Here is a 15,673-nt window from a genome sequence, read left to right as displayed (position 1 = left end):
TCAGCTGCTTGGACTTGTTCCTGGGGACAGGTGAAACCTACCTTCAGCTCTTCTTTTAAGTGTCTGACAGGGTGCTGGGTCCTGCTACTGTAAGGACAGCTCACATGTTCAATACCTCATCTGATCCACTGTGCAGTCCTGTGAGATAAGTATTATTCCCATTTCACAGATGGCAAGACTGACCCTTACAGCAATGGATTTGTTATAACTGCCAGGTTGATACCTTTAGCTATTAGTCTCAGAGGTAATATAAATTTTACTTATCATTTTATGTTCTGGCAACAGAAATTTTAAGTGTCTTTATTACCCTCATAGGCTCACTGAACAGTTCAATTGCTTATGTATTGTTTTCTCATTTAGTTTTTCAAATTATTATTATGACAAAAGGACATATCCTTTAAGAAAAGGTGGAGATGACAGCAAAGAAAAGAAAAAGAATCACATCCTATGGCGGAGCCATAGGACACAGGAGAAAGGGTAGCAGTGCCCACTCACCTAGTTACACCTAGGGAAGACATGAGGATGGGCACAACAACAGCAGAATGGCATGGAGGTACCTACCCAGCAGATGATTGAACTCATTTTTGGCTACCATTCAGGAATAACCATTGGCTGCTTTTTAGTGTACATGCTTTCAGAGTTTTCTTTTTTTTTTTTTTTTTTTTTTTTTTTTTTGAGACGGAGTCTCGCGCTGTGTCACCCAGGCTGGAGTGCAGTGGCGCGATCTCGGCTCACTGCAAGCTCCGCCTCCCAGGTTCACGCCATTCTCCTGCCTCAGCCTCCGAGTAGCTGGGACTACAGGCGCCCGCCACCACGCCCGGCTAGTTTTTTGTATTTTTAGTAGAGACGGGGTTTCACCATGTTAGCCAGGATGGTCTCGATCTCCTGACCTCGTGATCCACCCGCCTCGGCCTCCCAAAGTGCTGGGATTACAGGCTTGAGCCACCACGCCCGGCCCCCTTTCAGAGTTTTCTTTGTGCACAAATGCATTATGCAAACATTTACATTTTTATAAAAACGGGCTGATACTGTATATGCGGTTCTGCAAACTTTTTTTTATTTTTATTTTTTATTTTTTTACAATGTACCATGAACATCTTTTCCATGCACATGGGTGAAAATCCTCTACTAAAATATAGAGCACTGTAGTTGGGTCAAAAGGCTGCTGGTAACGAGATTGACATCTAAAGCAAAGTATCAGCTTAAGGTTAAAGCATTGGGCCTGGCAAATACCTACCAGGGAAAGCAGGGCCAGCAATATTCTCATCAGAGAAGTCAGAATGGAAGGCCAAAGGCATTAAAGGTATGGGATATCGTGTAAGCCCCTCTGGCCCCTACCTCCACCCCTCACTCCCCTGACACCCCGTTGTCCCCTTGGGGCAAATGGATCCTGTACATCTCTTTGCATCCAATGAAAACCGCCCATTTTCTGTTTTTTCCTTAGCTCCTCCTGAGCCCTTGACACATCTCCACATTCTCTCATCATCTCCTCACTGCTCAGATGCCTTTCCTGTAAGTCCTCCTGAGAGTCCTTGGGGGAATCGTCTGTCCCCCTGTCCGTTTTTCTTTTTGCTTTCCGGGGCACATAATCTTCAGCCGGGCGCTTTTCGGCGGCCCGCGGCTGGCTCTCTGGCTTTGCCTGCGAGGCTGGCTTGCCCTCGCCTTGTGGCTTGCCCTCGCCTTGTGGCTTGCCCTCACCTTCGGACTTGCCCTGCTTTTCCTGGCTCCCCTCATCTTCCAGTTGTCCCTCATCACCTGGCTCTCCCTCATCCTCTCTCTTTCCCTCGCATTCTGTCTTCCCCTCCACGTCTGGCTTTTCTTCCTCGTCTGACTTTCCTTCATCATCAGGCTCTACTTCATCTTCTGGCTTTCCCTCGTTTTCCAGGTTTCCTTCATTTTTATTGTAGGGTTTTTCCATGTCGAGATTTCCCCTCCTTTTCCTGTCCTGGGGGATGGGAATGGAGGGAAGAGGAGACAATTAAGAGACATGGGAGACTGAGTGCGTGGGGTGGAATGCAGGTCTGGATAGTACTTGCATCTTACCCCTGGTGAGGGTTCCCCTAAGCTCGCCGGGCCTGCAAGAGGGCCTTCTGCCCACCACGTAGCCTGCCACTCCTCCCACACACGTGAGCCAGCCATTGCCTGGCAGGCCCTGCCACCTTCTCTGCCCTGGTTCAGCCTGGTAAGGTGTGTGTTCATGTGACTGGGGGATGGGCAGGGGCCCCAATTCGGCCCTGGCCGGGCCCTCCACACTCTCAACCCTTATAGGGCCTTGTCCATGGAGCTCCCCTCCAACCACCTTCACGGACCTGCGGGGATTCTGGACAGGTTGCTGCTCCTTTTCAGGCCTCGCAGAGTCCTGGGAACAGACGCGCAGACCTGTGGACAGACAGGAGACAGGGGTAGGGGCTGCGCGCTCAGCAGTCTCACAGGGACTCGGTTCCCTTTCCTAAGTCCAGGCCCTGCTCATCCAACGTTTTCCTCCCCTACATCCCCCGCACCCCAGCCGCCATTTCTTTCCAGGCCTCGGGCACCAAACCAGGATGCTTTCCAAACTGCGTTTGTCTCTGTGTCCCCTTCCCCTGGAGGCAACCTGTCCCAGCGCCACCCCGTTTTTGCGGAGGTCAGATGTTTCCATGGGAGCAGATTGTGAGAGGGGGTTATTTCCAGAATACGTCTACGTTTCACTGTTGCACTGCAGGGTTGCTCCCCCATACCCCATTTCCAGCACTAAAATGGATGGAGGGCTCAGTGCAGGGGGTCGTCAAGAAGGCGGGCCAGGCTCCCCCGCCCTCACCCCCGCCCGCTCCGCATCCCCCTCCTCACCAATCTCCCGGATCCTTTCTCCACCCCCTCCCTACTCCTACTGCCAGCCACCTCCTCCTCTTCCCAGGTCCGCCGGCAGCGCCCACCTTCACACTGACCTGCCGGGACCCGGGACAGGCCTGTGCCTCCTCCGGCTCGCAGAAGCCCGCTCGCTGCTCCCCCGCCGCCCGGACAGCTCAGACAGCTGGTTCTGCGCGGGCGCCAGGACCGGACCGCAGGGCGGGCGGGCAGGCGCGGGGGCTGGTGCCCACGTAGGCGCCCGGCGGGTCACGTGAGCGCCGCGTCACCCGAGCTCGGCCCCCCTTCCCTGACCCACCTCACCATCCATCCCCGAGGGGCCGGGAGGCTGGGGACGGTCAGGGTCGGGGTGTGTTTGTGTAGCAAAGGGCCGTCACGGAGAAGAAGAGGAGAGGGTGGCTTTCTGACCCCAGGTGCTTTACCTGGCGCATCTCATAGCATCCTCGCAGGGTATCTCTCTGTGATGCCCATTATCGCCAGGTGTGACAGCTGATCAAAGAGGGTACCCGACTTTGCCGAGAGCGCTCAGCCCCAGAACTCAGAGCCCGCTTTCAAGACCGTCTCTGCCTGACTCCAGAGCCCAGGGTGGTGGTGCCTGCCAGGAAGCTGAGCTGCCACCTTGGGTGGCGGTGTTCCTAGGGTTCTGTCCTGGGCCTCCTCTCTCCTCAGTCCTCAAGTTCTGTCTCCCTGTTCGATCTCATTCATTTCCTGTAAAGACCAATGACTTCCAGAGCTACATCTCCAGGCTATTCCCTCCCCAGAATCTCAGACCTATTTTTGCATTCCCACCAGTAATATAGTGTTTTGTTTCCCAACACCTTTCCCAACATAACCTATGACATTCTTTTAAATGTTCACTGATATGATAGTTGAGAAGTAGTATCAATGGCATTTTATATTGCCTTATCTCTGTTTAAGGACAATTTAAATATCTTTCTTTGTGAATTGTCGGTTCATGTCTTTTCCACATTTTTCTAGTGGGTTGTTGGTCTTTCTCACCTCAGTTTTCAAGTTTTCTTAATACATTAACTGTTACATATGTTGCAATTTTGTCCCCAGTTTGTCAGTTGCTTTTTGGCTTTGTTTATGGTGTTTTTCTGCCATGCATTAAAAAAAATAGTCAAATTTATTAAACTTTTATTGCCTCTAAATTTCGATTCATAGTTAAGAAATCTTTTCCTACATAAGGTCCAAGAAGCATTCACCCATGTTTTCTTCTAGTATTCGTATGGTTTTCTTTACATTTAGAGTTTATATTTATGTATGGCATAAAGTATTCACGGATCTTTTGTTTTCTTTTTCCAATTGGTTTCTCAGTTGTTCTGGCATCAGAAAGTCCATCTTTGCTTTAGGGATTTGAGATGCCACCTTTATTACATATCAAATTTCCATATGTACTTGGAAAACTTTCTGGGCTTTCTATTCTATTTCATTGGTCTGTTTGCTATCCATATACCAGTTGAATTATAGAGCATATATAATTTCATATATCTGGTAGAGCTAGGCCCCCTCAGTAGATTCCCTTTTTTCCTAAACATTCTTGTATGTTTATTTTTCTACATGAACTTCAGTATAAATTTGATTCAGATCCATTTTAATTAACGATTAGATATATCCACCTGAATGTCCCTGAAGGACCTCAAATGCAATATGTCCCAAGTGATTTTACCATCCTTCCTTGATCTTTTCCACACACAAAACTCCCCCCTCTTCGTTTCTCTTATCTTAATAGATGGCTCTAGAACCCACACTGTTGCCCAAGCAAGAAATCTGGGAATCATCCCTCATTCCCTCTTCCTCCCTGCCACCAAGTAATCTTGACCTTCTCTTCTAAATATCTCTGGATCTTCCCACTTTTCTTCCATTTCCACTCTTGCTACTTTTTTTTAGGCAAACAACTCCCCACTCCTGGTCTATGGTGGAAGATCCCTTTCTGGTTTTGCTACCTCAAGTCTTGCTCTCCTTTAATACGTTCCAAAATATTATATATCATATTGTCCCACTGCCTTTTTCTGTTTCATCTTCATTGCAGTACTTGAAGTAGGTAGGTCACTAATTACCTCTTATACAGAAACCACTTCACAAGCCAGGTTAAAAAGGGCCTTGGTCTTTAGCCTGATTATTTTCAGATCAACTTTTAGCAGTTATTGAAGATCTAAAGTAAATTCTAAATTTTGAAATAATTGAAAAGAAATGTGCCTGTTGGATAATTAGACAATTAGGATACCAGATTCCTGGATGGGATGATGATTCAGTCTTGTAAAGCTGTGAATTTTATCACTCCTGCCCCCCACCCTGCCGGCATTTGGAAGTTTGGTAGATTTTCCTTCAAAAGTCTCTTTAAAAAAATCAAATGGAAAAGGATAGGCAAGAAATTAATAAAAGTCATGATAAAGGGGTTCTAGTTGTTTAACGTATGAGAGCTCGTAATAATCCAAACAGTATGGCACAGGTCCAAAAATAGAAATTTAGTGAAGAAAAGGCAAGAATGCTCTTCTACACACTTAGGTTTTAATGAGCTTTTAATATACAGATTAGGTGGCATTTCAACCTAGTGCAAAAGCTGGGCTAGGCTTTGTTGAGTGCAATACATTGAGTTTTTGCTCTAACTAAATTTGTATGAACACCACAACCCAGATGTCTAAACCCAAGAGAGATTATTTCATGTTTATTATCATCCTCATCAATAGGTGTTGAATTCCTTTATGTGCATGACATCACATGGTCACCATATAACGTATACTATAGCAACCAGTCTATTTACTGTGGAGATCAACAGCTAAAATACCAGCTTTGCCACTTACTAGTTGTGTCAACCTAGAAAAGTTACTAAAATTCTGTGAGCTTTAGTTTTCTCTTCTAGAAAATGGGAGTAAGATTTTCTGTATTAGGATTATTGTGAATTATAAATAAAAATGGCTATATAAAGTGTTTAGCACATAGTAGACCTTCAACAAATAGTTCCTTCAACTTCCCATAAAATACATGATTTTGCAATAAAAATTTGCATAGCTGGCCAGGCGCGGTGGCTCACGCCTGTAATCCCAGCACTTTGGGAGGCCAAGGCGGGCAGATCATGAGGTCAGGAGATCGAGACCATCCTGGCTAATATGGTGAAACCCTGTCTCTACTGAAAATACAAAAAATTAGCCGAGCATGGTGGCAGGCGCCTGTAGTCCCAGCTTCTCAGGAGGCTGAGGCAGGAGAATGGCGCGAACTCAGGAGGTGGAGCTTGCAGTGAACCGAGATAGCGCCACTGCACTCCAGCCTGGGTGACAGAGTGAGACTCCATCTCAAAAAAAAAAAAATTAAATTAAAAAATTAAAAAAATTGCGTAGCTATCAGAGGCATCATTTGGAAATATAGTAAGAGGAACCATATATACTATATGAGCTTCAGCGTTATCAGATCAATAGATTATGAGATGGAAAAAAATACTGCACCATCAGTTGTTCTTCTGCCCCATTATTTTAACTTCTAGATAAACATCTGGGAAGCACAGGTATATGAGACACAGAAACACAAGGCACTGTGGATGCCTCTTCTGTCTGGACAGAAAACTGGAGTCAGGAGACCTCTCTGAGTCCCCAGAGACAGAATCATCACTACTGTGTGTCCTTGGGTAAGTCACTCCTAATGTGCTGACATCACCTCTGTAACACACCAAAATCTTCACATCTTGGGCACTCAATAAAAGGCAATCATAACTATTTCTTATATATCTACTGGGGTATGTCAGGATGAGGGAGACAAAGGCCAACCACAAGGAAACAATACTTTCCTCTAGAGACCTTTGGGAACCTCACTATTAACTGAGTGCCTGTCATATGCCCTACACGGGGATAGCTGCTTTATGTAGGACAGTGGGGTATCCCAAGTACCCTCTCAACAGCCTGTGAGTAAAGAGTCTTTGCCCCATTAGATGAATGAGAAACCCAAGGCTCAGAGAGATTTAAGTAAACTGTTTAAGGTTACACAAGCTGGTTACTGCCAGGCTTGAGAACCAACCTAGGTCTTAGAATGAGGACTACTATCTCAATATGTCCCTATGTTATCTCCCATTTTCTCTACTCAACTTCCTTCCCTGTGATCACTGATGAATCAATAATTATTTCTCAGGGACCTACTGATATCTAGCACTTTACCGTGTTCTTTAAGTGAAAAGGGCTAGGTATCAGAGGAGGAAGATCTTTCACCTTGGTGAATGATATGCTCTCTGGGTAGCAGAAAGCCTCTTCATATAAGGCCACTTGGAGAAAGAGCTAAAGGAAAAGTCACTAGGCCAGTGACTTTGGGCCACTGTCAATGGGCCAATAGGAGCTCAGAGAAGGCAATGGCCAAGGTTGCTGGAAATAAACAGAGAAAGCTTCAAGGAGGAAAAGGACCTTGACTTGGGCCTCAGATGATGGGTGGGACCTAGAAGGAGGTAGGGAGGGAAAACTCAGCTGTTTGACTATAGTTCCTGGTCTTACATTAATTATACCGGCCTATCTTTATTAAATGGTCAGGTTGCCCCAACTTGAAATCAAGGTCTCAGACATCTGATTTCTCCCTCTCCCACAGACAAAGCCCTACTTCCTGCTTCACTGTATCTCCTGAATCTGTTACTACCTTAGAGCTTCACCATTTCTCATTTGAACTCTTAAAATAATCTCTTCTCTAGTTTTCCTGCTTCCAGCCCTGCCCCTTCCTTCAGATAAATCTTGCATATTACCATCAAATTAAACTTTACTCTTCCCTGCTTTTAACTGCCATTCTCCTGCTTGAAGGCGCTGACAGTATACCTACCACCCACAGAGTAAATCCTGCACTCTTCATCCTGACATTCAGCATCCATCAGAATTGAGCCCCAGGACACACATTCCCAACCTAGTCATGCACTTCTCTGCCCTCACTCACTGTGCCCCAAGTATGTCTTATTCTTCCCTCTCATTGTCCTCATGTGTCATTTACTTCCTGCCAACTGCCTTCTTATTCCCCCTAGAGGTCCTGGTCCTGCTTATTCTTACAGGCCCAACCCTCATCACTCAGCCTCTGAAGCCACCCTAGCTGGAAATGATCTTTCCCTCCCCTGTTACAGCTACACATAGGGTCTCTACCCTTCATGTTGCCCTTAACAAAGGTTTTTGTACCATATACCCTTGTACTTTTCCATGTCTTTCTGTGTGTGTGTGTGTGTGCGTGCGCACGCACGTGTGCACTGGGAAAGAGTAGTGGTAGCTCATCAGGGAGATGGTCGGATGTGGGAGATCAGATGTGATCTTGTCCTGCTTCTGTGGTCCCTATGCTGATACATGGTGATTTGCTCAGAAAATCTCAGTCTCAGAAGCTGTTTTCCAATTGACTCATAGCTGAACCTGCTTTCTGGGTTCACAAAGGTTGGAGTAGGGGCTTATTAACTCCTCTTCTGTTTAATGGACTTTTGATATAAAAAGAAATCAATCATATTCTGAAAGAAGAGCCATCCCTGAACCCTCAAGTCTAGATCCCTTATCTGTTATTTTAGCACCGTTATTTCCCCGTTGTTAACACTCATTAGGTTTTGTAATTGGCTCTTTCCATTTCGTATCCCCCTATAAGGCCCCTAAAGATGGAGACTGTGCCATGTTCATCTTTGCATCCTCTTGCATGATTATTCAAATACCCGTTGATGAAAACAGGTATATGTGTGTGTGTGTGTGTGTGTGTGTATGTGTATGTGTGTGTGTGTGTATATATATATATCTGCTTCTGGTAATGGCGAACTAGATGATTTAGAGCAACCCACCCATTGAAAAAAACTACAAAAAGTCAGATCTCTAAAAGGCTACAAAGTTAATACAATCGTGAGGAATTACTATGTTATACTATAAGAGAACAGAAGCATCCAGAGAGGTAAGCCTAGGACTTAGAGCTATATTTTTATTGAAGGCATCTGTGGTTAAGTAATAAGCCTGTGCTAAACTGCTTGGAACTTATGGCACATTCAAGGTGCTATAGTAACAGAAATCAGAGCCCAAGGCCCATCAAAAGGGGTGGAGGGTTTCCTGACAAACCATCACCCATAGTATGCTGGGAACCTCAAATGTTTATACCTTCAGGGAAATTGTAATCCAAAAATATACTGGCCCTTACAAAGTCTTGTAACTTGGCTTTGCATCATCTGGGTGGACTACTGAACTGTAAGCTCTGAACAAATATTATGGTGGTAACAGACAGGAAGCACTTTTTTGTTTTTGAGACAGTCTCGCCTGTCACCCAGGCTGGAGTACAATGGTGAAATCTCAGCTCACTGCAACCTCCACCTCCCGGGTTCAAGCGATTCTCATGCTTCAGCCTCCTAAGTAGCTGGGATTACAGGTGTGTGCCACCACACCCAGCTAATTTTTTTGTGTTTTTAGTAGAGACGGGGTTTCACCATGTTGATCAGGCTGGTCTCAAACTCCTGACCTTGTGATCCACCCACCTCGGCCTCCCAAAGTGCTGGGATTGCAGGTGTGAGCCACCGCGCCCGGCCAGGAAGCACTCTTATAGGCCTGACCAATGCAAATAAAATCTTCTCTAGAGTAAGATTTTTATCATCTTAGGCCTTAAATTATTACAACAATTCAAATACAATATCCACACACAAAGATAACCAGGGGCATGAAAAAAAATACGTTATGAGTAAGAAATAGAACAACAGGCAACAGAAATAGATCAATATGATTTGAATTATTTGATTTATCAGGTACGGGTTATTAAACCACAATACTTACTGTATTCAGATAAATAAAATCTCATCTTGAAGATTTCAATATAAATAAATAAAAAGGAAATAAATAAAATTCATATTTAAAATCTTCCAAAATGTTTCTGACCAGAAGATTTTAGACCCAGATAACTTCACTAGTGAAGAAAATAATATCCATCCAACACAGTCTTCCAGAGAATTAAAAAAGAGAGAATACTCTGCAAGTCATTTTAAGATTTGGTATAACCTTAATATCAAAACCCGACAAGGTCATTATGGGAAAAGAAAAATATAGGTCAATGTAACTCATTGACATAACTGAAAAAAATTTAAAGAAGAAAGATTCTGACCATATATGAGAATAATAATATACTACATACAAGTTAAGGTATTCCAGAAATGAAAGATTGGTATATTTGAAAGTCAATTAATGTAATTTACCACATTAAAAGAATAAAGTCTAACAATCATGATTATTTTAATAGGTGAAGAAAAAAAGTATTTATAATAGAAGCCCTTATTAAATGGGAAGAGACAGAAGGAGACTTCCTTGATTTGTTAGAATATGTTTATAAAACACATAGAGCAAACATAAAATATAATGGTGAGTATAGAAAGCTTTCTGTTTGAAATTGAAACTGAGATAAGGAAGCCCCAGATCTTTTTAAAATTTGACTGTAGGTCCTAGGCCAGCGGAAAAAAAAAAAAAAAAAAAGATGAAGACAGGAAGGCAAAAGGAAGGAAGGAAGGGAAGAAGAAAGAAACGGTAGAGAATTGGAAAGGAAGAAATCAAACTATCATGCACAGAAAACATGACTGTAATTTAGGAAATCTAAAAGAATCCATATATAAAAATTTTGGAATGAATAAATGAGTTCATCAAGTGGTCTGGATATGACAATATACAAAGTTCAGTTGCATTTCTTAGTCAGCAAAAAAACAGTTACAAAATGGAAGTTTTAAATCCAATACATGATGAATGTTACTGAGATCTTCAAATAAATAAATGGAATATATACCATGGTCATGGGTTGGAAGACTCAGTGTTAGGAAGATGTCAGTTCTCTCCTAACTGACCTATAATTACAATTCAATCCTAAACAAAACTCCTTCATTCTCTCCTTCCCTTCTTCCTTTCACGGAACTTGACAAACTGATTCTAAAGATTATATACGAACACAAAAAATCAAGAATAACTTACACATCACTGAAAAAATACCAATCTGGAGGACTTTGCTCTGTCTACTAAACACCAAAACTTATTATAAAATCTAAATATTGACACATGTTATAAAGTGATAGTAATTTATTGTGATACTAATCCAAGGATAGCCAAAGAGACCAATGGAATCAAAGAGAGATCCCAGAAACAGACCCATGCATTACGGATTGCTGATTTATAATAAACGTGCATTGTTAAGCATTGGAGGAAAGGATAACTTTTATCAAATGACACTGAATGTACTGCAGTATATAATATGGAAAATGTAAATCTTGACCCCTACCTCACATTAAACATGTGATGGTTAATTTTATGTGTTAACTTGACTGGGCCACAGAATGCCCAGACATTTGTTCAAATGTTATCCTGGGGTATTTCTGGATGACATTAACATTTTAATTGGTAGACAGAATAAAACAAATTGCCCTTCCTAACATGGATGGGCCTCATCCAACCAATTGAAGACCTGAATAGAATACAAAGGCTGATAAGAGGGAACTTCTGTCTGACTGTTTGAACTGGGACATTGGTCTTTTCTTGACTTCATACTTGAACAGAAAAATCAACTGTCCTTGGGTCTTGAGCCTGTCTCGAACTTACTGACTACAGATCTTGGGATTTCTCAGCCTTCATAATCACATGAGCCAATTCCTTGTAATCTCTCTCTCTCTCTCTCTCTCTCTCTGTGTGTGTGTGTGTATGTAATATATATGCTATATATATTTGCTATAGATTGGTTCTGTTTCTCTGAAAAACCCTAATGCAATACACAAAAACTAATTTGTGGTCAATTATACATCTGTCTTCTAGAAAATAATATAGAATATCTTTATAACTATGATGTAGGCACAGACTTTTTAAACTGGACACAAGAGTACTCATCATAAAGGAAAAAACTGATAACTATCATTCCATTGAAATTAAGACATTCCATTAGTCAAATGACACCACAAAGAGAGTAAAAAGGCATGCCACAGAGTTGGTGAGCTATTTGCAATACATGTCACTGACAAAGAGCTCAGATGCAGAATATATTTTTAAAGTCCTACAAATTAGTACGAAAAAGACACATAAGCCAATAGTAGAATGGGAATAATACAACCACTTCGTAAAACAGGATATCCAAGTTGTCCAAAAAATTGAAAGTTTGCTCAGCTTCATTAGTTATCAATGAAATGAAAAAGGCAGATAATAAGCAATGGTGGTGATGTGGAGCGCCAAGAACTCTTATCACTACTGATGGAAGTGTAAACTGATACAACCAATTTGGAAGTTTGGCATCATATATTACAATTAAACATGGAATTCTCCTCATAGATAACTACCCAACAGAAAGTTGTGTACATGTACACTGAGAGTTATATATAAGAATTTTCATAGCTGCATTATATATAATATTGAAAAGCTGGAAATAAGCTAAATTTATATGAAGAACAAAACAATAGCATAAACTGTGATATGTTCAATAACAGTGTACTATACATCAATGCAAATAAATTAATTACATCTAAACATAAAAACATGGATTCATATCATAAATATAATGTTTTAGCTCAGGCTGCCATAACAAAATACTATGGCTTATAAAAAAAAAAACAAATTTATTTCTCATAGTTCTGGAGGCTGGGAAGTACAGGATCAAGGTGATAGATTCAGTGTCTGGTGGGGGCCCTCTTCCTCACAGATGGCTGTTTTTCACTGTAACCTCACATGATAGAAGAGTGAGAGAGCTCTCTGGGGTCTCTTTAATAAGGGCACTAATCCCTTCCAGTGGCCCCAACTCCTAATATCATCACCCTGGAAGTTTGGATTTCAACATGTAATTTTTTGGGGGAAGGACATGAACATTTAGTTTCATTGTACATAGTATTGAATAAAATATGCCAGCCGTAAAAAATACATGCTGTATAGTTCCATTTATATGGAGTTCACAAAACAGGCAATATCCTAAACTATACTGCTTAGGATGTAAAATATAAAGAAAAACAAGGAAATGGTTACCATAAATTTCAGGATTATTATTAGCTCTAGTGGGAAGGAAGGGGGATGACTGGAGGGGACATCAATGGCATTTCTGGACTGCTAACAGTATTCTATTTCTTGACATGAGTGGTGATTACCCCGTTTTTCATTTTGTAATAAATAATTTAGCTCTACATCTTGTGTATGCGTGTGACTCTATATGTGTGCTGTCTTTCATGATCAAATGTTAAAATGGCAGAACCACAGGAGAAACAAATTCACAACCATAATGAGAAACTTAATATGTTAAGTTTCAATTGTTAAGTTATCAATAACTGATAGAGCAAGCAGATAAAAATTCAGAAATGATAAAGATGCTTGGAACAATTTGACAAACTTTTCTAAAGGACATACACAGAACTCTGAACCCTGTAAATGTAGGCATGAAACATTTTTACAAAAATTGACTATTAGGTCATAAGGATGTCTCAATAAATACAAAAGGATTGCAGTTATACACATGTTCTCTGACCCTCAAAACACTTATACAGAGATCAATAATCAATAGCAAAAAGAAAACTAGAAAATTTCCATATTTGGGAATATTTTGCCCTTTTCTCACATCATTCCTCCTGGCATTTTGTACTAAGAGAATTTGATTTCGTGTTAGAGAACTCAGGCTCTATGACAGGCATACTTTTTGGCCCAATATAACTAGTGGGGATTACAAGTGAAAGGAGAGTCATCAAATCTACTGTAAATATGGGATAATTGAGATTTGGAATGGTCAAAAAATGGTTCCAAGATCAAAGAGCTGATAGTAAGTGGTAGGGATGGGACTGGAACTCATGACCCCAATAGTCCATGATCTTAAGATACTCTGCCAGACTGCATCTCTCATATCCTGTGAGTTGTATGTGTGGTGATGGGCAGGAGTCAGCTACTTTGTGCTCCATTCTGAAGACAAAAAGACAGCTGGTCCTGGAACCTAAGTCTGTGGACTCACAGCTATTCTCAGTAAACTCAATGACTGGCCTGTGTAATTTAGGAGGGCCCTGCTCTCTACATCTCAGAGCTTTTTTCATAACAAATATCTACTCTCTAGGGGTAAAGATTTTACCAGAGCTCTGTCTCAGAGCTGTGGGGTAACAGTGATTACCTAACTCCATCACCCTCTATGCTTCTTGTGTCATCTAAGGGGAGGATCGACGCTATACAAAAAGAAACACTTGCGGAGGTCACAGGCCAGAGACATAGGTCCACTAAAAGATGGAGATTTAGTTGGAATATTATAGAATACTCCCTATCCCCAATGTCTTATCACTACACCATCAGGGCTCTAGTATAACAGTAAATTACAATGGAAAGAGCTGCAAAAACTAGAGTCTCTCTGTTTGGGAAGCCCAAAGTCAAGAGGGGAGACAAAAACAACACTGAGAAATTTGATGCCTCTAGCACCTACAGCAATAGCAAACATTAATCAAAGCACAACTCCTAGCCAGATTAACATAGCTCCTTACACCGGAGGGTTATTTACCTTATTTACCTCAGTTCCTATATACGTGATATAGTATGTCTGGTTTTTAACAAAAAATTACGACAGCAAAAGGCAAGGGGAAAAAACATTCTGAAGAAACAAAGCAAGCTTTAGAACCAGACTCAGATATGATACAGTTTTTGAAATTGTAAGACAAAGAATTTAAAATAACTATGATCAGAACGGGTGTGGTGGCTCATGCCTGTAATTCTAGCACTTTAGAAGGCCAAGGTGGGAGGATCACTTGAGGCCAGGAGTTCAAGACCAGTCTGGGCAACAGAGCAAGATTTCGTCTCTTAAAAAAAAAATTAGCTGGGCATGGTGGTTCCTGCCTGTAGTCCTAGCTACTTGGGATGCTGAGGCAGAAGGATTGCTTGAGCCCAGGAGTTTGAGGCTACAGTGAGCTGTGATCATGCCACCACATGCCAGCCTGGGCAGCAGAGCAATATCTTATCTCTAAAGAAGTAAAAATAATAAATAAAGTAACTATGATCAATACATTAAGGGCACTAATGGAAAAAATAGACAACACGCCAGAATAGATGGGTAATGAAGCTAGAGAGAAGGAAATGCCAAGAAAGACTCAAAAGAAAATACTAGAAATTAAAAAGTAAACTAACAGAAACAAGGAATGCCTTTGATAGGTTCATCAATGGACTAGACATAGCTGAGGAAAAAGATAAATGAGCTAAAGATATGTCAGTAGAAACCTCTCAAACTGAAATGCAAATAGAAAAAAAGTAAAAAATAGAACATAATATCCAAGAACTAAGGGACAATTTCAAGACAAGTAACATATGCTAAATTGGAATACCAGAAGAAGGAATAGAGAATGAAGCAGAAGAAATATTTGAAGTAATGGCAGATAACTTTCCAAAATTAATAGACACCAAACAATACATCCAAGAAGTTCAGTGGACAACGGGCAGAATAAATACCAAAAGAAAACACCAGTACACCTAGGCATATAATATTCAAACTGCATAAAACCAAAAACAAAGAGGAAATTGCCGAGACCAGCTTGGTCGTGGAGACCCTAGCCCAGCGGCGCTAGAGGAATTAAAGACACATACACAGAAATATGGCATGTGGAGTGGGAAATCAGGGGTCTCACAGCCTTCAGAGCTGAGAGCTCCAAACAGAGATTTACCCACATATTTATTGACAGCAAGCCAGTGATAAGCATTGTTCTATAGATTATAGATTATAGATTTACTAAAAGTATTCCTTATGGGAAACAAAGGGATGGGCCGAAACAAAGGGATGGGCTCTCGCTAGTTATCTGCAGCAGGAACATGTCCTTAAGGCACAGATCGCTCATGCTATTATTTGTGGCTTAGGAATGCCTTTAAGCGGTTTTCTGCCCTGGGTGGGCCAGGTGTTCCTTGCCCTCATT

General features: G+C 41.7%; 1 protein-coding gene across 2 annotated transcripts; it reads right to left on the bottom strand.

The window, feature by feature from the left end:
* Window positions 1-1,035: 1,035 nt before the first annotated feature.
* Window positions 1,036-3,072, bottom strand: LOC100999219 (transcription elongation factor A protein-like 3). Of its 2 annotated transcripts, none has more exons than XM_031662636.1 (3): window positions 2,913-3,072; window positions 2,310-2,379; window positions 1,036-1,945 (listed from the first exon to the last, which is right to left on the bottom strand). In XM_031662636.1, exon 3 carries the CDS (start codon window positions 1,916-1,918, stop codon window positions 1,298-1,300), a length of 621 nt encoding a protein of 206 aa, XP_031518496.1. In that variant the 5' UTR covers window positions 1,919-1,945; window positions 2,310-2,379; window positions 2,913-3,072; the 3' UTR covers window positions 1,036-1,297. The 2 variants fall into 2 exon arrangements, with proteins under 2 accessions (XP_031518496.1, XP_031518497.1); XM_031662637.1 differs by having other exon boundaries at window positions 1,036-1,940; window positions 2,925-3,027.
* Between the last annotated feature and the right edge of the window lie 12,601 nt (window positions 3,073-15,673).

Source organism: Papio anubis, unplaced genomic scaffold (genome assembly GCF_008728515.1).
Source record: "Papio anubis isolate 15944 unplaced genomic scaffold, Panubis1.0 scaffold82, whole genome shotgun sequence".
In the NCBI taxonomy this organism is placed as follows: domain Eukaryota; kingdom Metazoa; phylum Chordata; class Mammalia; order Primates; family Cercopithecidae; genus Papio; species Papio anubis.
Note: the sequence above shows the minus strand (reverse complement) of the source record. Positions and strands in the feature narration are given on the sequence as shown.